Below are 26,603 nucleotides of genomic sequence, written 5' to 3'. Positions count from 1 at the left end.
CAGCAGCTTCTCCATCATTACGCAACCGGCCTCTCTGATCACTTCCAGATTGCTCAGGCCACGCACCTCCTTGTCTAAGCTTTGTTGAGCACCACCAGCAGTATCATGGCCTGTGGAGAACAGGGGCTGTGTGCTCCATCCCAAGATCAAGGCTTTGTAGAAATCTTAAGTTTTCTAGATGGTTGTGGGCTGTTGTCAGCAGAAGGGCTCAAGGCAATTAACGTACAGCTAATGAACTCCAGAGAGGCTCTTTGATTTTTGAAGAATCTGACTTGAGAACTAATCAAGACTGAGACTAATATAGCCTCATCTTTCAACATAGGAGAGTCAGAAAACAGGCTGGGTCTGTGACACCTAAATGCTTGCCACCACCACATCCCGGCATGTTGTGGGTTCAGCACTTGACTGCTAGCAGATTGCCTTGCTAGATACAGCAATCACATTTTCTGGTTAAGGGAGTGAAATTAACATTTACCAATTTTTTTTTTTTTTTTTTTTTTTTTTTTTTGAGACAGAGTCTTGCTCTGTTGCAAGGTTGGGAGTGTAGTGGGACGATATCGGCTCACTACAACCTCCGCCTCCTGGGTTCAAACAATTCTTGAGCCTCAGCCTCCCAAGTAGCTGGGACTATAGGTACGCACCACCACATCTGGCTACTTTTTGTGTTTTTAGTAGAGATGAGGTTTCATCATGTTGGCCACTCTGGTCTCGAACTCCTGGCATCAAGTGATCCACCTTGGCCTCCCAAAGTGCTAAGATTACAGGCATGAGCCACCACGCCCAGCAACATTTACCAATTTTGACGAGAATGTGGAGCAACAGAACTCTGGGACACTGTGAGTGGGAAGGTAAATTGGTGCAAGGACTTTGGACAACTGTGTGAAAAATACCAGAGTTAAATGTACACATGGTAAGCCAGTACTCCACTCCTGGGTATATCTCCAGCACACTTAGTAAAAGACCCAAATAATCCATCGAGGGTAGGATGAATATATTCTACATCACAACTGTAGTGGGGGTTACACAACTATAGATTTGTCAAAACTCACAGAACTGTACACTCAAAAGGGGGAATTTTAGCACTAACTTTGGCAGCACATATACTAATAAAAAGGAAGACATAATTCTACGGCATGTAAGTTTCTCTTTCTTTCTTTTTTTCCCCCCGAGGTGGAATCTTCCTCTGTCGCCCAGGCTGGAGTGCAGTGGTGCCATCTTGGCTCACTGTAACCTCCGCCTCCTGGGTTCAAGCGATTCTCCTGCCTCAGCCTCCTGAGTTGCTGGGATCACAGGCACGTGCCACCAAGCTAATTTTTGTATTTTTAGTGGCACAGGGTTTCACCGTGTTGGACAAGCTGGTCTTGAACGCCTGACCTCAAATGATCTACCTGCCTCAACCTCCAAAAGTGCTGGGATTATGGGTGTGAGCCATTGTGCCCAGACCAAAAAAAACCCTTAATTTGTAAAATTGTCATTGCAAAAGTTACCAGGTGAACAATTTAGACAATGAAGTGGATGAAGATTCTTCCCCCTTCCCCCCAGACACCACTGTTCCCCCCACTGGGCCTCTGTGCTTATCCCAGCCCCTGGCAGCTCTCTAACCACGTGAGCTGGCAGCACGTGGCTGCTTGGGACTTCTGCAGGCTGGAATTCCTGCCCCACCCTGGCCAAAGCTAAACAACCTTTAAAACTGGCTGGCAGCCTGGGATTTTAAACTGCCTCTCTGCCTGATCCACTTCCCTTTAGCACATCCAGGAAGAAAGTTATAACTTCTCCTGCTGGGGAGAAGGGAAATGAGGCACCTCTGCCTCATCTCCTGAACTTTCCAGGGCAGAGGGGGTCCCAAGTCAGAAAGAGAGGCAAGCCCACAGCACCCGCTTTCCCAGACCCAGGCTCCTGCCTCCCTCAGTGGAGATGTTAGCACCAGGGCCTCCTCTTGAGGAAGAGCTGTCTCCTGGCTTGACCAACACCCCCGTCTCTCCTGTAAAATGAGCTGAATACCTGCTGGGTAGGCTTAGGAGACATTATATCTAAAAGTGTCTGGAGCATACTAAGTGTTCCATGGCTGCAGCTAAGACTCTGATGGTGAGTTACGTTGGGGACAGATGTGGCCATGGACGTCAGCACTTGGCACAAGGCCTGGGTGTTGTAGACACTCAGCCCATGTTTCCTCTTCACCACGTGGGAAGAGAACACTCACAGCAGAAGTGAGGCTGCCCAGCCCCACCTGCCTGGCTGCTCTAGGACTAAGGTGGAGGGTGACAAGGGAGGGGGAAGAGAGTCCTGGGCAGGCTGGAATGGCCGCTCTGTTTACACATCTTCTGTGTGACCTCTGAGCTTTTGAGAGCCGCTTTCCTCTGTGAAACCAGGTTGGAGGGTGGCTTCACCAGACCCTCTAAGCACTCAAGGTGGAGCAGATGGGCCAGCATGCCTGGGGCCCATCCTCTCCCCTCCTCCATCTCCCTTTCTCAGGGATCGGCACAGCTATTTTCCCTTTTCTGGGGCAAATCCTCACCAAATAAACATTTGCCTTTCCGCTGCCTGCTAGGTGAGAGGGCTTCTGGAGCCTTGAGGTCCCTTCCCTCTCTGAGCACAGCCCAGCCCCAAGACCAACACATCCAACACCCCCCACCTATTGTGCTTTTGCAGAGGGCTCTGAACCAGGAGTGAAGACCAAGCTCTTGGGCATAAGAAACTTGAGAACAAGCTACAGACAGGGAGGGTGTCCTCTAGACTCAGCGTGGGGATCTGGAGTCCCGTTTTTCTACTCTGGTAGGAGACAGCCTCCATTTTCGCATCTGCAAAATGGGATAATCATTGCATCACCTATTCCACAACATAGATGAACTGTCCCAGAAAGTGCTAATCATGCCTGACACGTGTGCACTTTGTATCAAAGACAGCATCTTATTTATATAGATGCAAAGGAGTCCCTCCCTCACACAGCTCCCATTTGTGTGTGTGGGGCTGGGGGGAGGGTCACTTGCAGTGGTATTCAGGGGATTTCCTCAGAGATCTGGGTTTGGCCTGTGATCCCAGACTGGTCCTTTCCCTTTCTTGGGATGAGGCTGGAGAGGGCCCAAATCCTAGAAGGCCATGCCATGAGTTCTTTAAATTTATCCCAAGGACAATGGGGAGCCATTGATGATACTTGAGTGATGAGGTCACTCTTGCCTTTTGTGCAGAGTTTAGGAAGGGCAAGCCCAGAAGTGCTTGGGAGGCCAGGTGAGGGGAAGAAGGGGTTGAATCCAGAGTCGGTGGCAGGAGTGTCACTGAGAGATGGAAAACATTGGGAGAAGAGGGAACAAGAGCATGAAGGCGCCTCTCCAGCAACTCTATCAGCCTCTGCTGACCTGTCCCCTACTCCAATCCCACCATCAGCAGGGTGCTGGCATCTTGCTCAGGGCCCCACAGGACACAATGCTGGTTTCTCAACTTGCTCAGTGCTTTATTGAACCAAGACCCTAACAGATGACTCAGCAGGGCCATCAAGCACAGCCCTGCCTCCATCTTGAGATTCAGAATCCAGAGGGTGCTCAGTCCTTGGTTTAGCTGCTTCTGTGACATTTCCTCTTGAATAGTTCCAAACCCTAAGTGTAAAGATTTTTGTCCACATAAACAGACACACATATATTCCTGCTGCAGGCTGTCATGCTCACCAAAACGCTCCCAACTGGTTTGGGTGTGCAAGGCATTGTACATCCATGACCACCCATCCACCCACACACCCACACACCCATCCATCCATCCATCCATCCATCCATCCATCCATCCATCCTTGCAATAAGACAGCAGCAAGTTCTGACCAGTCAGGTCCCAGGGTTCACAGCAGTAGGGACTGGGCTTCCAGCAGGCTCATGATTCAGGCCTTAGCCCTTGCCCTGGGAGCCCCCAAGGATAATAACATCCCTTTCTGGGGCAATGAAACTGGGACCAAGTGGGTAACTGATATTTGACAGGGGAATGTAAATAGCCTACGAAAGGGTCCTGAGGTGGGTATAAAGTCAAACAGACCAAGCACGCAGGTAACACTGAAACAGGAACGAGTAAGAGCTTCTGTTCAGGCTGGAGGTGCTCATATGGCGGGACAGGAAAGAGAACAAGAGAGAGGGGCAACATGGCAGACATACCATGGTTCCTACAGAGGTTAGGGGCTGCTGTGGCCTGGGAGATGCACAGGGCAGAGAGCTGACTCCCAGGCCAGGAAGGAGTTTAGCTGTGACCCATCCTTGGGGACCAGGGCTGTCCCCCAGCCTCAGCTGACACACATACAAAGGAGCTTTTCAGGACACAGGAAGATGAAGGGTTAACCCTAACAAGGGAAAAACCTCCTGGAGGACACAAAATACTGCCTTTAAGCTGGTATTAACCCAGCTTAACTAACTCAACAGACTGGGCTCTTCCAGGAGTGTGGGGGCACCAGGATATGGAAAATGATGGGATGAAACAGGGGAATCGGGGCTGGGGCAGACAGGCAGGATACCCACACCATCTTTCCCAAGGACAGCACCTGAGGCCTCCAGCAGGCCCTCAGCCAAGCAGGCCCGTAGGGCAGCTGGCTCCAGGCCTTGAAAGGCAAGGGAGGTAACAGGACCGATGCAGGCCCCTCACTGGTCCTGCAGCCTGCTGCAGAGCTCCCGCCGGCTCCGCTCCCCAGCCCAGCTGCGGGTCTTCAGGCGGAAGGTCTTTAGCTCATCCTTGAAGGCCTGGTGGTTCATGGGCCGGTAGTCCTGCGGTTCACAGAAGTTCTAGGGCAGGATAAGAGGGGTCAATGCAGTGGAATGGGTAACCTTGGCAGGGACCCAACCCTCCCACCCCGCTTCCCAGGGCTCGGGAATGGCCAAGCCAACCCTCACACAGAGCTGGTGGCATTGCCACCCACGCTACCGGGTGCTGAGGGAAGAACTCCTTGTAGCCGCCTTTCAGGATATACATCTCGGGATAGTAGAGGCTGGGGTAGTCATTGACAGAACGGTCTCGCTCCCTGATGAAACGGCACCTGAGATGGCACGGGCAGGGTGTGGTCAGAGCGGGGCATGCAGTGGCTTGTACATCATGGGACCTATTCCCCACATCCACTCCTCTGAGGGCCCTGGGAAGCCACAGAAGGCTTTTGAGTACAGGAATGTAACCACAAGAACACTTTCAGATCAGTCTGGCTATACAGAAGAGGGTGGGGGAGGTGGAAGGAAGAAGGTAAAATCAAGGGAATGGGCTCTCCATTTCTAGAAGACAGTTGCACCATCTTTGTTAGCGATATCTGTGCCTGGACCAGGAAAGGAAAAGCAGGAGAGGAGACAAGTGGGCCAAATTCAAGCGATCCATTCAGGTCACTCGTGGATAAGACCCAGTGAGGACCAGTGGTGGGGAGAAGGGAGGAGGAGGGCCCAAGACTGAAGCCAGTGCCCAGGCCCAGTGCCTGGGTAGAGGTGGGTGCCATGTGCTGGGATGCCTGGAGAAAATGGGAGGGCAGCAGGGATGAGGTCTCTGTAAGGGGCATCTGGGTGCAGATTCCCAGCACATGGGTGAGGCCAGGCTGGAGAGCCACTAGCAGTCAGATGGACCAGTGGCAACCCAGGAAGAGGTAAGGGTGGGAGGACGGATGGCCAGGCAGAGCAGGAACAGAGATGGAAGGAGCTCAGCCAGGGTTGGGGAGGCCCAGGTGCTGTGGATGCCAGCAGAGCAGGTTCCAATGGAGACCTAACAGCACCGAACACTGGAAGGGTCAGGGTCACTGGAGACTGACACAGGGCCCTTGGATTTTGAGAAAGGCACTGCTAGAGACTTGGAACCAGATTTTCTGGTGGGTGGCGGCAAGGATGGGGTTGCAGACATGAGGCCTGATAGGCAGGACTGTGAGGGGGAAGGGAGGTGGGTACCATGCACAGTGAAGAGGGGCTGAGGTCAGCTCCAGGCCATCAGGTGGGACAGTCCAGCAAATCTGGTTCCAAGTCTCTAGCAGTGCCTTTCTCAAAATCTAAGGGCCCTGTGTCAGTCTCCAGTGACCCTGACCCTTCCAGTGTTCAGTGCTGTTAGGTCTCCATTGGAACCTGCTCTGCTGGCATCCACAGCACCTGGCCATCACAATGGTGCCAGCACATGTAAGCCTGGGCAGGGAAGGCTGGGGCAAACACTGGCTGGCTGGGTGGAGCTGGGACTCACATTCGGGGCCCACGCTCAGATGAGAATTCACAGTGGAAAATGAGGATGACTCTCTTGTCCAGGCTACAGGGTGTGATGGGGCTCTGCAACAGAAAGCTCTCGGCGTCTCGTTCCAGAGGCAAGTTCACCGCAGTCTGCCAGGAAGCCAGAGGTCAGGCACAGCCCGGGGCCCCTCCCAGGAGGCAGGCTCCTCCCCCTGCAGTCCCTGTCCTCCTCTTACTGGTCAGGAACTCCCCATGAGAGGGCGTACCCGTCCTCCATTCACTCTCTTAGCAAAGCAAGGACCTAAACCAGGTGGGATCTTCAAGGCCTCTCCCCACCTTACCTTGATGTGCCCACCTTCATACTCATAGGGGTATCTGCAGTCCACAATCACAAACTTCTCCACGATGTTGCTGAACTTGCCCATCAACAGGGCCACCATCTATAGGAGGTCATGGGAGTCGGTCAGGATGGCAGCTGGCAGATGGCCCTAGCCTGTCCTCTGGCCTAGTCTATGCAGCCCGTCCCCAGGGAAGGTCAACAACGGAGCTGCAGTCCTAAATGCGCCCAGAAAATAGTGCAATGCTGTTTACCGTTTCTGGTGAAATGTACTTGAGGTCTTGGTGCTTTCCATCGACAGTCTGTAGGAGGAAGGCCTGAAGGGAAGGGAAGGGATGGAGAAAGTTAAATTGGTAAGACCAGGAGCCTGAAAAGGATGAAGTTTCATTTTCAAGCCCAGAGGCCACACCTGCTTTGGCCTTCAAATTCAGCTCTGGTTCCCATAGCAACTGAGAAGCACCTCTTGGGTCTGACACCTAGGGAACAACCTTCCAAGGGGAAAGGAAAACGAAAAAGGGAAGCGGAAGAGATGGACCCCACACTCTGCTCCCTACCCTCTGCCAAGCCCACAGGTGAGGCATGAGGGGGTTCCAAGCTAGGTATGAGCTTGGAAATAAGATGGAGATACAACAGATGGCTGGAGTAACTTGAGGTAGAGTCAGGGGACCAAGGAGGGCCAGAGGGAGGAGTCTGTGTAAGAACAAAGGATAAAAAGATATAAAGGACAACCCACGTGGTGGCTCACGCCTGTAATCCCAGCACTTTGGGAGGCGAAGGTGGGTGGATCACCTGAGGTCTGGATTTCAAGACCAGCCTGGCCAACATGGCGAAAACCTGTCTCTGCTAAAAATACAAAAATTAGCTGGGCATGGTGGCACATGCCTGTAATCCCAACTACTTGGGAGGCTGAGGAAGGAGAATTGCTTGAACCCAGGAGTTAGAGGTTGCAGTGAGCTGAGATCATGCCACTGCACTCCAGCCTGCAGGATGGGAGCAAGACTCCATCTCAAAAAAAAAAAGATACAAAGGACAAAGAAAATGGGGGCTCTGGGAGAGAGGGAGGAACCCAAGCAGCCCCTGGGCTAGAGGGTTCCTAGTCAGTAACAGGTCCAGCCCCCCAGACTCCTTCGATGCCACAGGTACCTTAGAGTAATCTCCAATCAGCTCTCGGTGGTCACTGTCCAGGAGGTTCTCGATCTCATCATGACACAGTGATTTTGAGCGGAGGACTCGGGCTTTCTGGAAAGTGAGTCAGATGGAGGCCAGGGTCAGGGGTGGGGCTGCCCTCAGTGCCCTGTCTGGCTGGTACCCCATTTCCCTGCCATGCCCAGGCTGCCACCTGCCCTCTGCCACAAACTTAGTCAAGGAGTTGGCCGCCCAGGTATATACCTAAGTGGGCCCAGGAGGAAGGCACTCACAGGTTCCTCAGGCTCCTGCTGCTCCTCCGGAGGGGTCACACTCCGCCTCCGCTTATTCTGCACTGGCGTGTCCCTGTCCTGGGGCCGCTCCAGCCTCTTGAGGATGGGCCGGATCACGCTGCAGGGCATGGATGGAGAGCGGAAGAGCCGCTGGCACTTGCTGTACATGATGAGGTCCTGGCAGGGACAGCAGATCAGGGATCAGAGTGCCCAGGCCCCATCCCATCCCTCAAATCCACCAGAGGGTAGGATGGACCCCATGCCTCCAAATTCGGAGGAGGCCATCCCAGAGGCCCACCTGCTCCTCTTCCTTTTCCAAGGTCTTGACCAGTGGGGCGCTAATGAGGCTCTCCATGCCCGGGGGGACTGCATCATCGTCCTGAGGCCAGATTAGCAAGGACAGGGTCACACCCACACGCACAAGCCAAACCCCTCTAGTCCCTGAATCCTTCAGCACCGCTTTCCGTTTCCCTGGCAAGCCCCAGACTCAGGTGAGAAGCTCCCCCTACTGAACCTCCCCTCCACTGTGGCACCAGCCACCTGCTCTTCTCTGGCCAGAGTTTACTCTATGACTCAGTTACCTCAAATGCTTCTTCTGACACCACAATGAGGTCACCGTCCTGCCACAGGGGCTCAGCGCTCTCTTCTTTTGGGCAGACTTAGGGATGGGCCTGTAGGTGGCTGGTGGGGCAAGGCTGTTTACCTTTAAGTCACTCTCCAGGATGTCCACAAATCCATCATCTTCCTCGGTATCCCCCTCTGCAGGGGTCAGAGAGAAGCGACCTCGGGCCATGGGGCTGAGCTCCTCTATGTCCATCTTCCGCTCAGGAGTGAGACACTGTCCACATGACAGACACAGACTTAAAGGAGGGGGCAGAAACTGTCCTCCTGAGGAAAAGTTCCCAGTGCCTGGGGGTTCAGGTGACCCTCCTCTTCCCCCAGGTTGCCTCCCCAGACTCCTGCCAGGGGTCAGCTCTCTGGATGTACCATCAGGTCAGGGGCCGAGCTGGGCCTCTGGGCAAAGGCTTCCCTGCGGCTGGCCCACTCTGCCAGAGCATGGGCAGAGGTGAGATGTGGGGGCTTCCATGGCATCTTGAAGACAAATCCATCCTGCAGCCAAGATGAGAGAGGAGGGTCCTCACATGCCAGGGAACTACCCCAGCATGCCCCTTCCTCTCCCCAGAGAGCTCCCATCCCGGCCTTCCAGAAGCACACATTCTCCTTGTCTTCCCCAGAGCTGCTGGCATCTCCACCGCCGGCCTCGCTCTTCCTCCAGCCATCGGGTGTCTGGGAGTTGGTGATGTTCCGAAGCACAGGGCTGTGGCCCAGCAGCCTCACCTAGAGAGCCAGTCAGGGCAGCAGGCAGAGGAATGAAGGCTACACTCCTCCGGCCCCAGCCTAGTCCCTACCTTCTCTATCTCTCCTCCAGCTCCTCCCACTTGCCTATCTACCTCTGAAACCCCATCTCTCACAAGCTGCCTGGGGAAACCCAGCTGGGAGGTGATCCCAGGATGCCTCCTGCCCATCTACCCCATGCCTGGCCAGCATGTCTAAGCCTCAGTCAGGTCTCGAAGACACTCACCGGCATAGACTGGAAGCGTCTGATGGCAAAATGCTCACTACAGGAGGAAATGGGGACAGGTGAGGGCTGGGAGAGGCAGGGCAGGGACTGAGAGCACTTGGTATGCCCTTCCAGACCCCTGTACGTCCTGGGGGAAAGCCTATGGTAGATGGAAGAGGCCCGGGAACACTTACTTTCGAATGACCCGGCTGGCTGCCTGGATGGCCTGTTCAAACCTAGGACAGAAAAGTGTCCCATGGAACCCATCCTCCCTTTGTATCCATCACCCTCCCCAGCACCAGGCCCCCAGTCCCCAGCACCAGGTCCCCAGTCCCCAGCACCAGGTTCCCAGTCTGGGCCAGTGGAAGGGGTGAGATAGGAAGAACGCCCACCATCAGGGGGCCCAGGTATTGGGGAGGGGGGTGATAAGAGGCAGCCTGGAATTTTAAAGGCTACCCTGAATGAAAGAAAGCCCAGAGAATGGCAGTGATAGAGACAGCTGGGGCAGGTCGCAGGGTCGGGGCGGTGTCACCAAGGCAACAGTCTCGCCAGCCTGCACCAGGCCTTCCACCTGTATGCAAATCACCTCAGCGGGGCCATATGGCTGCCAGAAAAGACATCCATCCAACCTATGATGATAGGCCAGGGGCACCCAGCAATGTGGGTGTTTCCAGGGCCTGGACACCGGCAAGGTTAGGCTTCCTTCCCCCTATGAGGAGCTGGCCTGACTCCCAGTCCTCCCAGGACTGGGGCCTGCTTTAGGGCTCTTCCCTCCTGCAGAATTTTCCAGGGACCAGCCTCTATTCCCACCCCCTCCTCCTGCCTTAGAAGAGGCCAGCAGGCAAGGAATTCCAACACATGTTCCCTCTGAGGCCACTGCATAAGCTTCTGTATATAGGCCCCGCCCACCCGCCGTGTTAAAGAGACCACCTGCCACATGGAGCTTTTGTGCATCTATGTACACACACATACACACACACACACACACACACACACACACACACACACAGAGCTGCTTTCTGAGAAACTCTGTATAACTGTCAAAGCAGGTGTGGGGCAGGGAACCACTCAGGGATAAAGTGTGAGGGGGATGCCACCCCCTGGGGCTGCCCCCCCGGGGCTGCTGTGCCCAACCAACCTGGCATCAGGTTGGTTGGGCACAGCAATGACCACTTTCATTGGCTTGCTTTCTGTCTGCACATGGGCCTTGGGGGTAGGGCAAGACTGCTCTGTGCTGCCACCAAAACCAACCTGCAGTCCCCCCACCCCACCCATTTCCTGTTTGTGAACCAATCTGCAGCTCAGCCCAGTCTGATCAAAGGCAATGGGAGGTAAGACAAGTCACTGTTCTAAACCCAAAGCCACAGTCCCCAGCACAGGCTAGGGATGCCCAGCTGTTGCTACTAATGGCTGGCAGCTGCCCCACTGCTTGAGCTTTAAGAACTGGATGGGAACAGCTGTGCCCTGGAAGACACCTCCCATGCCCACAGCCAAGGAGGGCGATGTCTGTCCAGGCCAGAGCCCCCTAACTTTCTCTCCATTCCCTTGCACAAAGGGCCCAGATCAGGGCTGGCCAGAGGGTCAAGTGTCATCCAAGTCGGAGGCTGCTGATGGGCCAAGAGCTAAATCAGTCTGCAGGCACCTGTGTTTTGTTTGGCCTAGAGTGAGTTAAAGTTCTGAATTAGTTGGATCATATTTTTAAATTGTGATATTTCACAGAAAAAAAAATGGGTATTCCCTAAAAACAAAAACAAACAAAAAGAATAGGTACAGACAAGAAGAAAAATGGGACATACACTGGACTTGTATTCCTGCAAGACACGTAGTCTCTAGCATCTATTCTCCCAGTGGCCACTGTCCCCACCATCCCTGTCCCTGAGCCCACTCTTGGTTGGCTCCCATGAGAGCAGATCCTTCTCTGAGACAGGGAGCAGAATCCCAAGGCCTGAGAAGGTCAGCGAGTCCCCCCGCCCACGGAGATCCTGAAGGCACCCCATGGTCTGTCTGCTTTCCCAGGCCTCCCTGGTGAGTTCCTGCTAGAACTGGGATTCTCAAAGGCAGGTGCTGACTGCTTGGTGGTAGTCATTCCCTTCAATACTCACGTCTGCTCCGCCATCTGGGGGTCCATAGGGCTGGGGGAGTCCATGCAGAGACCTGAGGGGATGGAGCACCTTGGTTTGAGGGTTGTGGCACTTTCTGTATACTTTCCCCCACTATGTCTCAATAAGAAGAAAAAACCCGTGTCTAGTTTGGACTTTGACACATTAGAAAATGAAACAAAAACCCAACCATGGACCCTGAGGGCTGACACATTATTCCCCAAATAGTACAGGGTTCCACTCCCGGTTTACTATGAGACAGCAGCTTTTCAAAGAAGAGGTTATAGAATAAGAAGGTTCTAAAGACCAACTCTCAGTCCTGAGTGCTTCCCAGGTAGGGCTGTGGTTAACTTTGGTGCCTGGTTTTTTCCATAGGTGAGATCTCATCTCCCATGGAGGGCCCCACCCTCCCACCCACTCAGCCAGTCTGCGTTGGGTGTGGTGAGCCCCACCAGAGGCACGCCTTCCTCCCATCTCTGTGGAGGGTCGGGGAGCGGCTCCTGGGCCCACCAGGTTGTAGGGAGGATGTTAGTTTGATCGGCAGGGAAATCGGGAGGCCCAGGCAGCCCCCGAAAACTCTCCTGGCACTGGCAGACCTCCCCAGCCCCCACTGGGCCTCACCTGCATCAGAAGATTCAGAGGATTCAGACGACAGGGAGGATTCAGACGACAGGGAGGATTCAGATGCCCGTCTTGACAGGGGTAGGCATGTCAGCCGGCCGCGGCTACGGAAGAGTAGGCTCCCTACCTGACTCTCTGGGGTTTCGCTGGGAAGGGAACAGGGACCCAGGAAAGGAGAAAGGTAAATGTGGGGCTCAAGGCTTTGCTGGCCTGAGTTCCCACTCACTCGCTGAGAAAAGAACTGAGCGAAACACTACACCGGGAAAGTGATGGCCCCAAGGGCCGGCCCTCTTCTCAGGTCAAGGCAGGCTCATTCTACAGAGGCCCCAAAGCAGCTTCTCTTTGTTGACTGGTTTAGGACATGTCCTCCTAAACCAGGTGAGCCCAGGGTGTGAGTAAGGCAGCCTGGCTGGAGGCGATCTTAGGGGTTGGTGGTCTAGCAGAGCTGCCCCGGAGGGCCTTCCCCTAAACTGTCAGACCCCCACCTTTCCAGGACCCTTCCTGAAGGATGGAACAAGACCAGGTTCTCCTACTGGGACAACCCAGCTCTCCCCTTGCAGACTTAGGAAGCGCGATCAGTGTATACGTAATTGCCTTAACTCTGAGCACAGAACTAGGGTGGAGGGAGCAGGGGCATGGATGTGTGAGTGCTCCATGGCTCTGCCACACTCAAGTTCCCCCCTCCAGGCTTGGGATTCCCATCCTGAGGCAAAACAGGTGGCTATTTGGGTAGAGATTAGGGAGGCAGCGTGGTGGAGGCACAGTGAGGTAGGAGGGAGTGAGGGGAAAGAAGACTCGGGCAGGCTTGTGCGGACCAAGAGCAGGTCACCTGGAGGGTGTGGGAGGCACAGCCCAGGTCTCACCTCCCATGTCCTGGGCCCCATAAAGGGACAAGAGCGTACCTCTCCACTGCCCAGGACGCCTCCCCCGGACTCCACCTCCTGGATTAGGATACCATGCTCAGTTCTCCAGGAGGCCCAGGACTCCAGTCCGGGCCTCTCACTCCCATATCCAGCCTCCTTGGGGTGTCCTACCTGCCGAGCCCGGCGAGGTCGTGCATGGTCTGGGTGAGGGTGGTGACCGGCGAGGAAACGGCCGCGCGCACTGGGGACCCTAGGAGCCCCTGAGGTCCCAGCAGGAGGCCCGGGAGGTGGCCAGGACGCTGGGCGCCACCGCGCACGCCGGCTGGACTGAGAGCCGAGCCTGGCGCGGGCTCGGGCTGGGGCACCTCCATCGCCCCGGGGCCGGCAGAAGGCTGGTTGGAGGGCCAAGCGCAGGGCCTCCAACAGACGCCGGGACAGCTGGCTGGGCCGAGGGAAGCAGCGGGCGCGGGGTGGCGGGGGGGAAGGAAGGGAGAGAGGGAGAGAGGGAGGGAGGGAGGAAGGGAGGGAGAGCCACAGGACCGGGCGCGAGGGAGAAGAGGGATGCGGGGAGGGTGGGGTGTGAGGGACGCAGGGCTCAGGCACCAGCCTGGAAAGCCTCTAGTTGCAGCTGCCACTTCCACCTCCTTATATATTCGAAAAATAACAGCGGCCGCGCCGCTGGACGCCACCAATGGGGTAGCGGGTTAGAGGAGGGCGGGATCGAGGGCGGGGCCCGCGGGGCTGGAGGCGCGGAGGCTGGATTTCCAGGCTTTGGGTGGGCCAGAGGAATTAGGGTTTATCCCACACCCCCGCACATCACCCTGGGGCGAGGATCCTGGCCTCCTGAAATCCGCCTCTCGCGACATGGTTTGGAATTCCACATTCCAAAGTCGGCAGCAGCGCCCTAGGGTGGCCTCCGCAGGACCCCCTGCAGCTTATCGTCACCTGGGATCACAGCTAGGGACCGGGAGTTTGCTAAACCGGCTCCCGGAAATTTGCTAAACCCAGCTGCGCTGTGCTGTCTGCGTTAGGTATCCCATTTTACAGACCTGGACGTTGAGGTGTGAAGTTCATTAACTCCTTCAAGGTCTCGCGGTTGGCAGGCCGTGGGACAGGATTCGCCCAATGCCTGGGCCTCCGACCCGGCAGCCTCCCCGCCCCCGCGCCTGGCTGCGCTGAGCAGCAACAAAAAGTCATTCGCAGGCAGAGCGCCTAGCGTAGGAGGTGGGAGGGGAGTGGGGCCCCCAAGCGGAACCGACGGGAGCTTTCGGGGTACTCCAGGTTAGATGTTACCCCAACAGATTCAATTTTCGCGGCAGCCCCAGTAGTCCCACTAAACGGTGGGACTAGACATGGCTTTCCGAGGCTGGGGGTCGAGGAGGGTGTCAGCGGCCAGAGAAGCGAGTTAAGTATCACGTCCCTTGATGGTTTGGCTAACTTGGTGCCAATGGCACCATATTATTTAATTGGTGTTTATTTGATGACCAGACCAGAGAGGCTGAATTTATCATTCGTTTAAGCCGAGCATCTTCCAATTATCTAAATGCCTTCCAGCCCCGCCCGTTTTCCAGGCCTCCTGGAACGGGGGGGTCTGAAGGCTGCACCCGAAAACCAGTGGCTAGTAAGCAGCTTTCGCATTTCATTTCGTCTCCCGGGGTTAGAGGTGGCCTCTGGCTGGGTGGGCGGAGGTGCGGGGGGATGGAAAGGCTGAAGTTCAGGAAGGCAGGAGCGCCCCTTCTCGTGCAGTCCCAGCCTCCCGGACCCAAGGCAAATTGGATGGGGGTGGCAAAAGGGAAGGCCTGTAAGATGGGGGGCTGGGTGGGCCAATTCATGTGAAGGGGAAGGGAAGATCCTAGCCCCACCTGAGAAGGGTGGCCAAGGTGGGAACCCTGACCTTTCCTTTTCTCCACATTTTGCTCAGCTCCTGTGCTGTGTTCCAGGTCTCAACTTCTGGTTCATCCTCCCTAGGTCAGGGGTCATGCCCCGGACCTCCAGCCACCACTCCCAGTGAGGACGTGACTACCCTCAGTGCTAGGATGGAAGGGGGAAGTACCCTTGTGAGGCCACCCACCCCCAAAACAAGAAATAAAACCACTCCGAAGTTTGCATTTTCAAGATCAGGTATGCCCCTCATCCCCACCCAGCCAATATACATCTGCACAGGGTGTGTGTGTCAGGGCAGGCATTGTATGTTGAATCCCTTGAAATCCCACAGTCAGGTCACCTCTGGGCCAGGGGGAGGTGGCAAGACCACAGAGGGGTTCTGGGATTTTTATGTTTTGTTGTCGTTGCCTTTTTTTTTTTTTTTTTGAGAAAGAGTCTCTCTCTGTTGCCCAGGCTGGAGTGCAGCTGCAGGATCGAGGCTCACTGTAACCTCCATCTTCCAGGTTCAAGTGATTCGCCTGCCTCAGCCTCCTGAGTAGCTGGGATTACAGGCAGCTGCCACTATGCCCGGCTAATTTTTGTATTTTTAATAGAGACGGGGTTTCATCATGTTGGCGAGGCTGGTCTCGAACTCCTGACCTCAGGTGATCCACCCACCTCAGCCTCACAAAGTGTTGGGATTACAGGCGTGAGCCACCGAGCCTGGCCCACATACATAATTTAAAACATTTGAGTAGCCACATTTAAAACAGCAAAAAAGATGGCTCACACCTGTAATCTCAGCACTTTGGGAGGCGGAGGCAGGCAGATCACGAGGTCAGGAGATTGAGACCATCCTGGCCAACATGGTGAAACCCTGTCTCTACTAAAATACAAAAAATTAGCTCGGCGGCGTGGTGGCATGTACCTGTAGTCCCAGCTACTTGGGAAGCTGAGGCAGGGGAATTGCTTGAACCCAGGAGGTGGAGGTTGCAGTGAGCCGAGATCCCGCCACTGTACTCCAGCCTGGCAACAAAGCGAGACTCTGTCTAAATAAATAAATAAATAAAACAAAAAAGAAAAATGAAATTACTGTAATATTTTATTCAATGTAATGTATCCAAAATATTATTCAACATGTTATCGATATAAAATTATTAATGAGATATTTTACATGCTTTCTTGGATACCAAGTCTTCAAACTCTAATGTGCCTTTTACACTCCCAGCCCATCGCAGTTTGCATTTGCAACATTTAAAGGGCTCAACAGTGCTGGGTACTGTGGCTCACACCTGTAATCCCAGCAACTTTAGAGTCTGATGCAGGAGAATTGCCAGGGGCTAGTAATTCAAGACAAGTGTGGGCAACATGGTGAAATCCTGTCTCTATAAAACATTTTTTACAAACGTAGCTGGGTGTAGTGGCTCCTACCTGTAATCCAAGTGACTCTGGAGGCTGAGATAGGAGGATAGCTTGAGCCCAGAAGTTTGAGTCTGCAGTGAGCCATAATTGCACCACCGCACTCAAGCCTGGGCAACAGTGAGACCTTGACTCTAAATAGAAAAATAAGGCCAGAGGTGGTGGCTGATGCCAGTAATCCCAGCTCTTTGGGAGGCTCAGACAGGCGGATTACCTGAGGTCAGGAGTTCGAGACTAGCCTAGCCGACATGGTGAAACCCCCATCTCTACTAAAAATACAAAATGAGCCATGCATGGTGGAGCATGCCTGTAGTGCCAGCTGTGAAACTCTGTCTCAAAAAAGAAAAAAAGATTAAACATAAAAATAACAAATAAATAGTTCAATGGCCACTCGTAGCTAGTGGCTGCAGGTCTGTATCTTTACAAGTGTAAATATGTCTGCATTTTAAAGACTATACAAACAACATGTGGACATTGTTCTATTGAGGTGGTTCACACCATAATCCCAGCTCTTTGGGAGGCTGAGGTGGGTAGATCACCTGAGGTCAGGAGTTCGAGATCAGCCTGGCCAACATGGCAAAACGCTGTCTCTACCAAAATTACAAAATTAGCAGGACATGGTGGCGTGCACCTGTAATCCCAGCTACTCAGGAGTATGAGATAGGAGAATCGCTTGAACCCGGAGGCAGAGGTTGCAGTGAGCCAAGATGGTACCACTGCACTCCAGCCTGGGTGACAAAGTAAGTTCTGTCTTAAAAAAAAAAAAAAAAAGCCATAAAATCACTGCTCTATACCTTTCTTCATCTTACTTGGAGATGGATCTGTATTACTACCATAATGGTATATATTTACTTAAGCCCCTAATGCTGAACATTTAGGATATTAGCTTTTACAATGATGCAGTAAGTATGTCTTATGGGTCTGTATGCTACCTACAAGTTGCTCCTAGGGAGCAACTGATGGGAGGTACAGCATTAAGTTTGTTTTCTGTTTTTGTTTTGAGTCTAAGTCTCTCTCTGTCACCCAGGCTGGAGTGCAGTGTTACAGTCTCGGCTCAGTGCAACCTTTGTCTCCTGGGCTCAAGTGATCCTCCCACCTCAGCCTCCAAAGTAGCTGCGACTATAGGCACATGCCACCATGCCTGGCAAATTTTTGTATTTTTTGGAGAGACTGGGTTTCATCTTGTTGCCCAGGCTGGTCTTGAACTCCTGGGCTTAAGCGATCTGCCCACCTCGGTCTCCCAAAGTGCTGGGATTACAGGCATGAGCCATCATGCCCATTAGCATTAGTTATTGAAATCCCTTTTTCCCTTTCTTGAATCTCATCTCCTCAAGCTGACTGGGCTACTGAAGGACAAGGAGCATAATTATTTACATCTCTCGCAGGTTCCCAGAACCTTGCATAGGTTCAAGTCCAAAGTTGGCCTCTGACTCTAATATCACACTTCTCAGAATTTCTCTTAAGGAGATGATAAAAGCAGACACAGATGTATGTTCACTGAGTTATTGTCTTCAATAGGGAAGGTGGTTCCTCTGTACTGTGCAATACTTGCAACCTTCAAGGAGAATGGGCAGTGGCATGGGGATGCCTGCTTTGTAGGGCTCAATAATTGTTTATTATTGAATGACTACATATTGGGATCCTAGAAAATGGACTTTTGAACAAAGGGTTCCTAGAGTAAAAGAAGTGTGGGCAGTGGCTCAGGCCTATAATCCCAGCACTTTGAGAGGCCAAGGAAGGAGAATCGCCTCAGCTCAGGAGTTTGAGACCAGCCTGGACAATATGGTGAAACTCTGTCTCTACAAAAAATACAAAAATTAGGCCGGGTGTGGTGACCTGCGTCTGTAATCCCAGCACTTTGGGAGGCCCAGGTGGGTGGATCACCTGAGGTCAGGTGTTTGAAACCAGCCTGGCCAATATGGTGAAACCCCCTCTACCAAAAATACAAAAAGTACCTGGACATAGTGGTGGGTGCCTGTAATCCTAGCTATTTGGGAGGCTGAGGCAGGAGAATTGCTTGAACTCACAAGGTGGAGGCTGTAGTGAGCTGAGATTGTTGCACCGTTGTATTCCGGCCTGGGTTACAAGAGTGAAACTCCATCTCAAACAAACAATTAACCAGCTGTGTTGGTGGGAGCCTGTAGTCCCAGCTACCCTGGAGACTGAGGTGGGAAAGTCACTTGAGCCTGGGAGGTTGAGGCAGTAGTGAAGCAGTGAGCAGTGATTGAGCTACTGCACTACAGGTTGTGTGATAGAGCGAGACCCTGTCTCAAAAAAAAAAAAAAAAAGTGTGAAACCCATTGATGTAGCTATGTAGCTATTTATTGATGTAGCTATTATGTCAAGTGTAGTTCCATTAAACACAATATGCATGGGAAAATATTCTACAAGGACATTCTTTGAGTGGTAGAAACAAAGTAGATTAAATGTTATCTTCAAACTTTCTGTATTTTAAGATATTTTTCAAAGAACAGATATAATTTTTAAATTATTATTATTTTGAGATGGAGTCTTGCTCTGTCACCCAGGCTGGAGTGCAGTGGAGTGATCTTGGCTCACTGCAACCTCCGTCTCCTGGGTTCAAGTAATTCTCCTGTCTCGGCCTCCTGAGCAGCTGGGATTATAGGCATGTGCCACCATACCTGGCTAATTTTGATATTTTTAGTAGAGATGAGGTTTTGTCATGTTCCTCAGACTGCTCTCGAACCCCTGATCTCAGGTGATCAGTCTACCTTGGCCTTCCAAAGTGCTGGGATTACTGGTCTGAGCCACTGTGCCCAGCCACATTATTATTATTTTTTTGAGATAGTCTTGCTCTGTCACCCAGGCTGGAGTGCAGTGGCATGATCTCAGTTCACTCTGTAACCTCCACCTCCCAAGTTCAAGTGATTTTTCTGCCTCAGCCTCCTGAGTAGCTGAGACTACAGGCATGCGCCATCACACCTCTCTAATTTTCGTATTTTTAGTAGAGATAGAGTTTTGCCATGCTGGCCAGGCTGGTCTAGAACTCCTGACCTCAAGTGATCCACCTGCCTCAGCCATTCAAAGTGCTGGGATTACAGGTGTGAGCCACTACACCCAGCTGTCCAGCCTTTTTTTTTTTCTTTTTGAGACTGAGTCTCACTCTGTCACCCTGGCTGGAGTGCAGTGGGGTGATCTCCGCTCATTGCAACCTCCGCCTCTCAGGTTCAAGTGATTCTTCTGCTTCAGCATCCGGAATAGCTGGGACTACAGGCTCACACTACCATACCCGGCCAATTTTTGTGTTTTTTTTCGTAGAGACTGGCTTTCACCATATTGGCCAGGCTGGTCTTGATCTGACTTCATGATCCACCCACCTTGACCTCCCAAAGTGCTGAGATTATAGGCGTGAGCTACCACACCTGGCTGTATTTTTTTTATTTTTGAGACAGAGTCTTGCTCTGTTGCCCAGGCTGGAGTGCAGTGGTGCCATCTTGGCTCACTGCAACCTCTGCCTCCTGGGTTTAAGCAATTCTCTTCGTCAGCCTCCTGAATAGCTGGGATTACAGGTGAGTGACACTATGCCCGGCTAATTTTTGTATTTTTAGTAGAGACAGGGTTTCACCATCTTGGCCAGCTAGTCTTGAACTCCTGACTTCGTGATCCACCTACCTTGGCTTCCCAAAGTGCTGGAATTACAGGCGTGAGCCACCATGCCTGGCCCAGCCTTTTTTGATTGATTAAAAGTGCATGTTTCAACACCTGTTAAAAGAAGAAAAAATTATTAATTTTTTTTTTTTTTTTTTTTGGAGATGGAGCCTTGCTCTGTTGCCCAGGCTAGAGTGCAATGGCATAATCTCAGCTCACTGCAACCTCTGTCCCCCAGGTTCCAGTGATTCTCTTGCCTCAGCCTCCCAAGTAGCTGGGGTTATAGGCACCCCCCATGATGCCTGACTAATTTTTGTATTTTTGTCAGAGATGGGGTTTCACCATGTTGGCCAGGCTGGTCTTGACCTCCTGACTTCAGGTGATCCACCCACCTCAGCCTCCCAAAATGCTGGGATTATATATAGGTGTGAGCCAAAGCACCCAGTCCTAAAAAAATTTTTTAAGTGCATGTTCTCAGTCTGACAGTTTCTCAAATGATTAAACATAGAGGTACCATATGATCCAGCAATTCCACTCCTAGGTATATACCCAAGAAAAATGAAAACATATAGCCACACAAAAAGATGCAAGTAGATGTATGTGTATAGCAGCATTATTCATAATAGCCAAAAGGTGGGAACAACCCCAATGACCACCAACTGAGGAATGGACAAACAAAATGTCATAGAGCCATACGATGGAATACTAACAGGCCATAAGAAAGCATCAAGTACTGATCATGCTGCATCACAGCTAAACCTTGAACACATGACACCAAGGAAAACAAGCCAGCCGTAAAAGACACATATGATTCCATCCATACAATATGTTCAGAACAGGGAAACAAACCTATAGGCAGAAAGTAGGTTAGTGGGCACTGAGGGCAGGGTGGGGGGATAAGGAGATGATAGCTAAAGTGTATGGGGTTCCTTTCCAAGGTGATAAAAATGTTGGCCAGATACAGTGGTTCACACCTGTAATCCCCAACACTTTGGGAGGTCCAAGTGGGCAGATTACTTGAGACCAGGAGTTCAAGACCAACCAGGGCAACGTGCAAAACCCTGTCTCTACTAAAAACAAAAATTCGCTGGCCTGGTGGCATGCGCCTGTAATCCCAGCTACTCAGGAGGCTGAGACATCAGAATCGCTTGAATCCAGGAGGCGGAGGTTGAAGTGAGCCGAGATCACGCCACTGTACTCCAGCCTGGGCAACAGTGTGAGATTTGGTCTCAAAAAAAAAATTAAAGATATTCCAAAATGAGCTGTAGTGATGGTTGTACATATTTGTGAATTGTATACTTTAAATGGGCAAATTGTATGGTTTGTGAAATGTATCTTAATAAAGCTTTTTATTTTTGAGACAGAGTCTCACTCTGTCCCTGAGGTTGAAGTGCAGTGGTATAATCTTGGCTCACTGCAATCTCTGCCTCTCAGGTTCAAGTGATTCTCCTGCCTCAACCTCCCGAGCACCTGGGATTATAGGCAGGTGCCACCATGCCTGACTAATTTTGTATTTTTAGTAGAGATGGGGTTTCACCATGTTGGCCAGTCTGGTCTCGAACTCCTGACCTCAGATGATCCACCTGCCTTGGCTTCCCAAAGTGCTGGGATTACAGGTGTGATCGCCAGCCGCCCCCCTCCCTTTTTTTTTTTTTTTGAGAGGGAGTCGCACACTGTCACCCAGGCTGGAATGCAGTGGTGCGATCTCAGCTTACTGCAACCTCCACCTCCCAGGTTCACGCCATTCTCCTGCCTCAGCCTCCCGAGTTGCTGGGATTACAGGTGCACACCACTACGCCCAGCTAATTTTTTTGTATTTTTAGTGGAGATGAGGTTTCACTATGTTGGCCAGACTGGTCTTGAACTCCTGACCTTGTGATCTCCCAAAGTGCTAGGATTTCAGGCATGAGCCACTGCACCTGGCTTTTTTTAAAAAAAAATCATATTCTATGGAGGACTGAGGGAGAGAGATGAGGTATTCTTCTTGGGACTCCTGGCTCTGGGCTGCTCTAGGAACTCTAGGGATATCTCTAAATGTCTAGATTCCTGCTAAATGCATCTGTCTCCCCCACCCTCCCAACATACACAGTCAATATACCCACAGTATATTCTACTTTCAGGCCCCTCCTTGGTGCCATACCAAGGGTGTTGGCACAACCACTTCCAGGACAGAAAAGAAGCCACACACATCATATGCTGACAGCATAGCCATTTCCAGGTACCTGCTCTACCTTTTGCCTGTTAGCAGTGCATGGGGCCCATTTCCATCCCCTCTCCAGTGACCATATTCCCCAGCAATCCATCTGAGGCCCTGGGATCCCCCACCTCCTTCTGTAAGTCCCAGCTTTCCACTCTTAGGACTGTTTGGGAAATCCATAACTCACCTTCTTTTCTTTTGGTCCAAGCTGCCCAAAGCTGTCCTTCAGGCCCTTCAGCAAGCTTGCGTTCTCCTTTGTTTGTTTATTTGAGACAGGGTCTCGCTCTGTCACCCAGCAGTTGCATGATCATAGCTCATTGCAGCCCCAGTCTCCTCAGTAGCTAGGACTACAGTATAGGCATGAGCCACCATGCCTGGCTTTTTAGAACTTGTTGTTTTTTTGAGACAGAGTCTCACTCTGTCAACAGGCTGGAGTGCAATGGTATGATCTCAGCTCACGGCAATCTGGCTCCTGGGTTCAAGCGATTCCCCTACCTCAGCCCTCTGAGTAGCTGAGACTACAGGCACACGCCACCATGCCTGGCTAATGTTTATATTTTAGTAGGGATGGGGTTTCACCATGTTGGCCAGAATGGTCTTGATTTCCTGACCTCGTGATCTGCCCTCCTGAGCCTCCCAAAGTGCTGGAATTACAGGCAGGAGCTACTGTGCCCAGACTAATGTTTAAATATTTTGTAGAGACAGGGTCTTGCTATGTTGCCCAGGCTGATCTGGAACTCTCAGGCTGAAGTGACTCTCCTGTCTCAGTCTCCCAATGTGCTGGACAACAGGTATGAGCCACTGTACCTAGCCATTCTTCTTTTCATTTTAAAGGACCTATATATAGTACTTACTTATTAAAGAAAACCTGGAAAATTTAGCAAAGAAGAAAAAAAAAAATCCATCCACAGTCCATTCACTCAAATGCCTGCTGATTATAAACCAAGATGCGTGAGGAGGCAGGAGGGACCCATGTGCACATGGACGAAAGCTCCAAAATTCAGACAGTTTCCTGACAACTGAGCATGACAACAGCAGGGTGCAGGGCTCACACCCGTAATCCCAGCACTTTGGGAGGCCAAGATGGGAGGAGTGCTTGAGGTCAGGAGTTCATGTTCAGCCTGGGCAATGGCACAATCTTGTGTCTACAAAAAATAAATAACAGCCGGTTGCGGTGGCTCATGCCTGTAATTCCAGCACTTTGGGAGTCCAAGTAGGCGGATCACTTGAGGTCAGAAGTTCGAGACCAGCCTGGCCAACATGGTAAAACCCCATCTCTACTAAATATACAAAAATTAGCTGGGCATGGTGGTGTGTCTCTGTAGTCCCAGCTACTCAGGAGGCTGAGGCAGAAGAATCACTTGAACCTGGGAGGCGGAGGTTGCAGTAAGCCAAGATCATGCCATTGCATTCCAACCTGGGTGACGGAGCCAGACTTTGTCTCAAAATAATAATAATAATTAAAAAAAAAATAAAAATAAAGAAAAAAATTAGCTAGGCATAGTGGCTTGTAGCTGTAGTCCTAGCTTCTAGGGAGGCTGGGGTGGGTGGGAGGATCACTTGAGCCCAGGAACATGAGGCTGCAATGAGCTATGATTGCACCACTGCACTCCAGCTTGGGTGACAGACTTTGTTTCAAAATAAAGAAAAGAAGAAAGGAAGAAAAAGAAAGAAAAGGGAGGAAGGAAGGGAAGGAAGGGATGGAATGGAAGGAAGGGAAGGAAGGGATGGAATGGAAGGAAGGGAAGGAAGAAAAGGAAGGAAGGAAAATAAGAAAGAAAGAGAAAAAGGAAGGAAGGAGAGAAAAAGGATATAAAAGAGGCATAGCAAGGAGTTCTCATCCAGGTAATCTTTAGATTCATTTTTGCCTGGTGACCACACACTCCTCTTGGACCAAGCAGTGCTCTGGCCTCTATGGGGAAAAGTCTCCCACATGTTCTTCTGGACCTTGAGATTAAAAGGATATCTTTTTATTTATTTATTAATTTTTTGAGATGGAGTTTCGCTCTTGTTGCCCAGGCTGGAGTGCAATGGCAACCTCCATCTCCCAGGTTCAAGTGATTCTCCTGCCTCAGCCTCCTGAGTAGCTGGGATTACAGGCATGCACCACCACACCTGGCTAATTTTGTATTTTTAGTAGAGATGGGGTTTCATCATGTTGGTCAAGCTGGTCTTGAAATCCTGACCCCAGGGGATCTGCCCGCCTCAGCCTCCTAAAGTGCTGGGATTACAGGCGTGAGCTGCCATGCCTGGCCAAAAGGATATCTTTTATATCTCAGGGATAGGAAAGGCCTCGCTATGTAAGACACAAAATCCAAAAGCAGTAAGGAAAAAAATGGACAGATTGAAGATTAAAAACTTCTCATATCCAAAAGATTCTCTAAGCTGTTAGATAAAGTGGCAGACTAGGAGAAACCATTTGCAACATACTTCACAAGGATCTTTTCTTCAGAGCATGTAAAGAGCTCCTAAAAGTCAAGAAAAGGATACACACATGGTCAAAGGATATGACTAGAAAATTCACAGGGTTCAAATGGCCAAGAACCATGAAAACAGAAATTTGCACTAAAACAGCAGTAAGTTACACTTCCTTCCTTTGGCTTCCAGAATGCCATAGTAGCCTGGTTTTTCCCTCACTTCAGGGGCTCCTTCACTTTGAGAGTCTCTACTTGATCCCTCTCTCCCTCCCTCCCTTTTTAATTTTTTTCTTTTCTTTTTTGAGATGGAGTTTCACTCTGTGGCCCAGGCTGGAGTGCAGTGGCATGATCTTGGCTCACTGCAACCTCTGCCTCCTAGGCTCAAGCGATTCTCCTGCCTCAGCCTCTTGAATAGCTGGGACTACAGGTGAGCGCTACCACTCCTGGCTAATTTTTTGTATTTTTAGTAGAGATGGAGTTTCACAGTGGGCCAGGCTTGAACTCCTGACCTCAGGTGGTCCACCTGCCTCGGCCTCCTAAAGTGCTGGGATTACAGGTGTGAGCCACCGTGCCCAGCCTCCTTCTTGAGCCCTTAACCTTGGAGTACCCAGGGCACCATCCTTGGTCTTCTTGTCTTCTTTGTCTATACTCATCTGCGGCTTCATCCACCCCCAGGTCCTCAGCCTGTCCCCCTGGGTCACAGCCTTCCCCTCTGCTAACTGCAGGAGTTCCCTTTGGTGCTGCCTTAAGAGATTTTTTTTTTTTTTTTTTTTTTTAGACAGCATCTCGCTCAGTCTTCTAGGGTGGAGTGCAGTGGTGCAATCCTGGCTCACTGCAGCCTCCACCTCACAGGTTCAAGGGATTCTCCTGCCTCAGCCTCCTGAGTAGCTAGGATTACAGGTCTGTGCCACCACACCTGGCTAATTTTTGTATTTTTAATAGAAATGGGGTTTTACCATGGTGGTCAGGCTGGTCTTGAATACCTGACCTCGTGATCCACCCACCTCAGCCTCCCAAAGTACTGGGATTATAGGCGTGAGCCACTGCACTCAGCAGAGATTTTTTAAAACACTGATATACATTCATTGTTTTAAGAGCTTGGCATTTTTATGCTTTGGTGCGGGAGAGGGAGGCTTCAGGGATTCACACTTATGCATATACATGATGTTATTTCTGTAAGTGCAAACAATACATTTATGGCCACACGCATGGCAGAGCCCAGAAAGTGACAAACCAAGACCTTATGAATGTTTATCTATGGGTTGTGGGACTACTAGAACTTAAAAAAATGTCATTAGCGGTGAAGGTCGGTTAGTTGGTACAGAGTTCGTCTCTGCAAGCATGGTCGCCCTGGGATGGATTCCTTCTCCTCTTCCTCTGTGGTGGGTTTGGGTGCAGTGGACCCGAAGTTACAGCATTTCATCAAGGCAGAGACTCAAAAGCAGCGCTTCCAGCAGTTGGTGCACCAGATGACTGAACTTTGTTGGGAGAAGTGCATGGACAAGCCTGGGCCAAAGTTGGACAGTCGGGCTGAGGCCTGTTTTGTGAACTGCATTGAGTGCTTCATTGATACAAGCCAATTCATCTTGCATCGACTGGAACAGACCCAGAAATCCAAGCCAGTTTTCTCAGAAAGCCTTTCTGACCGATCTCAGCATTACTTACCTCTTTGGAAAAGGAAAGTAGTTCAAGAAATGAAGAGCTGTTGATGGAATGATTGAAAAAACAGCTGATTGAAGATTGACTCCCAACTTTTGTTACTCTTGGGACATCCTGTCATCTGAGAATGAACAGACAAATTTTTTTGTCTGTAGAGCTCGAAGGTCCTATGTTTGCTTGTATTTTTAATGCTAATCTTGTGAAAATAATTGACAAATTAATAGAAAACTCTATTAGACATATATTACTGTATATGGGACTATGCTTTTCTCCAAGCCCCATTAAGTGCTTCCTAAAATTTTGATAGTGGGACCACATATGTAAAAATTTCTCATTTGTGTGGAATCATTTCTGATTTCAGGGGAGATCCTTGTCTATCAGAAAGGGCAGTAGT

The 26,603-nt window shown here is 51.2% G+C and overlaps 1 protein-coding gene and 1 pseudogene across 8 annotated transcripts; one reads left to right on the top strand and one right to left on the bottom strand.

Annotated features, from left to right (window-relative positions):
• Positions 1 to 3,427: 3,427 nt before the first annotated feature.
• On the bottom strand, positions 3,428 to 14,213 carry CDC25B (cell division cycle 25B). 8 transcript variants are annotated; one of them, XR_004742762.3, is made up of 17 exons: positions 13,217 to 14,213; positions 12,183 to 12,328; positions 11,565 to 11,616; positions 9,657 to 9,698; positions 9,484 to 9,520; positions 9,117 to 9,239; positions 8,889 to 9,011; positions 8,605 to 8,739; positions 8,200 to 8,280; positions 7,902 to 8,078; positions 7,627 to 7,722; positions 6,738 to 6,800; positions 6,488 to 6,586; positions 6,163 to 6,296; positions 4,888 to 4,999; positions 4,511 to 4,748; positions 3,428 to 3,590 (listed from the first exon to the last, which is right to left on the bottom strand). XR_004742762.3 is itself a non-coding variant. In XM_035298281.3 (16 exons), the coding sequence occupies exons 1-16, from the start codon at positions 13,414 to 13,416 to the stop codon at positions 4,608 to 4,610; spliced, it is 1,761 nt and encodes a 586-aa protein (XP_035154172.3). In that variant the 5' UTR covers positions 13,417 to 14,213; the 3' UTR covers positions 3,428 to 4,607. The 8 variants fall into 8 exon arrangements, 4 of the variants coding, with proteins under 4 accessions (XP_035154172.3, XP_035154173.3, XP_035154171.3 ...); XR_004742763.3 differs by having other exon boundaries at positions 14,095 to 14,213; XR_004742761.3 differs by having other exon boundaries at positions 8,889 to 9,239.
• An 11,556-nt stretch (positions 14,214 to 25,769) lies between these two features.
• LOC108591632 (mitochondrial import inner membrane translocase subunit Tim8 A pseudogene) lies at positions 25,770 to 26,371 on the top strand (annotated as a pseudogene).
• Positions 26,372 to 26,603: the final 232 nt, after the last annotated feature.

This window comes from Callithrix jacchus, chromosome 5 (genome assembly GCF_049354715.1).
Source record: "Callithrix jacchus isolate 240 chromosome 5, calJac240_pri, whole genome shotgun sequence".
Classification (NCBI taxonomy): Eukaryota; Metazoa; Chordata; class Mammalia; order Primates; family Cebidae; genus Callithrix; species Callithrix jacchus.
The sequence above is the reverse complement of the archived record's forward strand: the minus strand, read 5'-3'. Positions and strand labels throughout refer to the sequence as shown.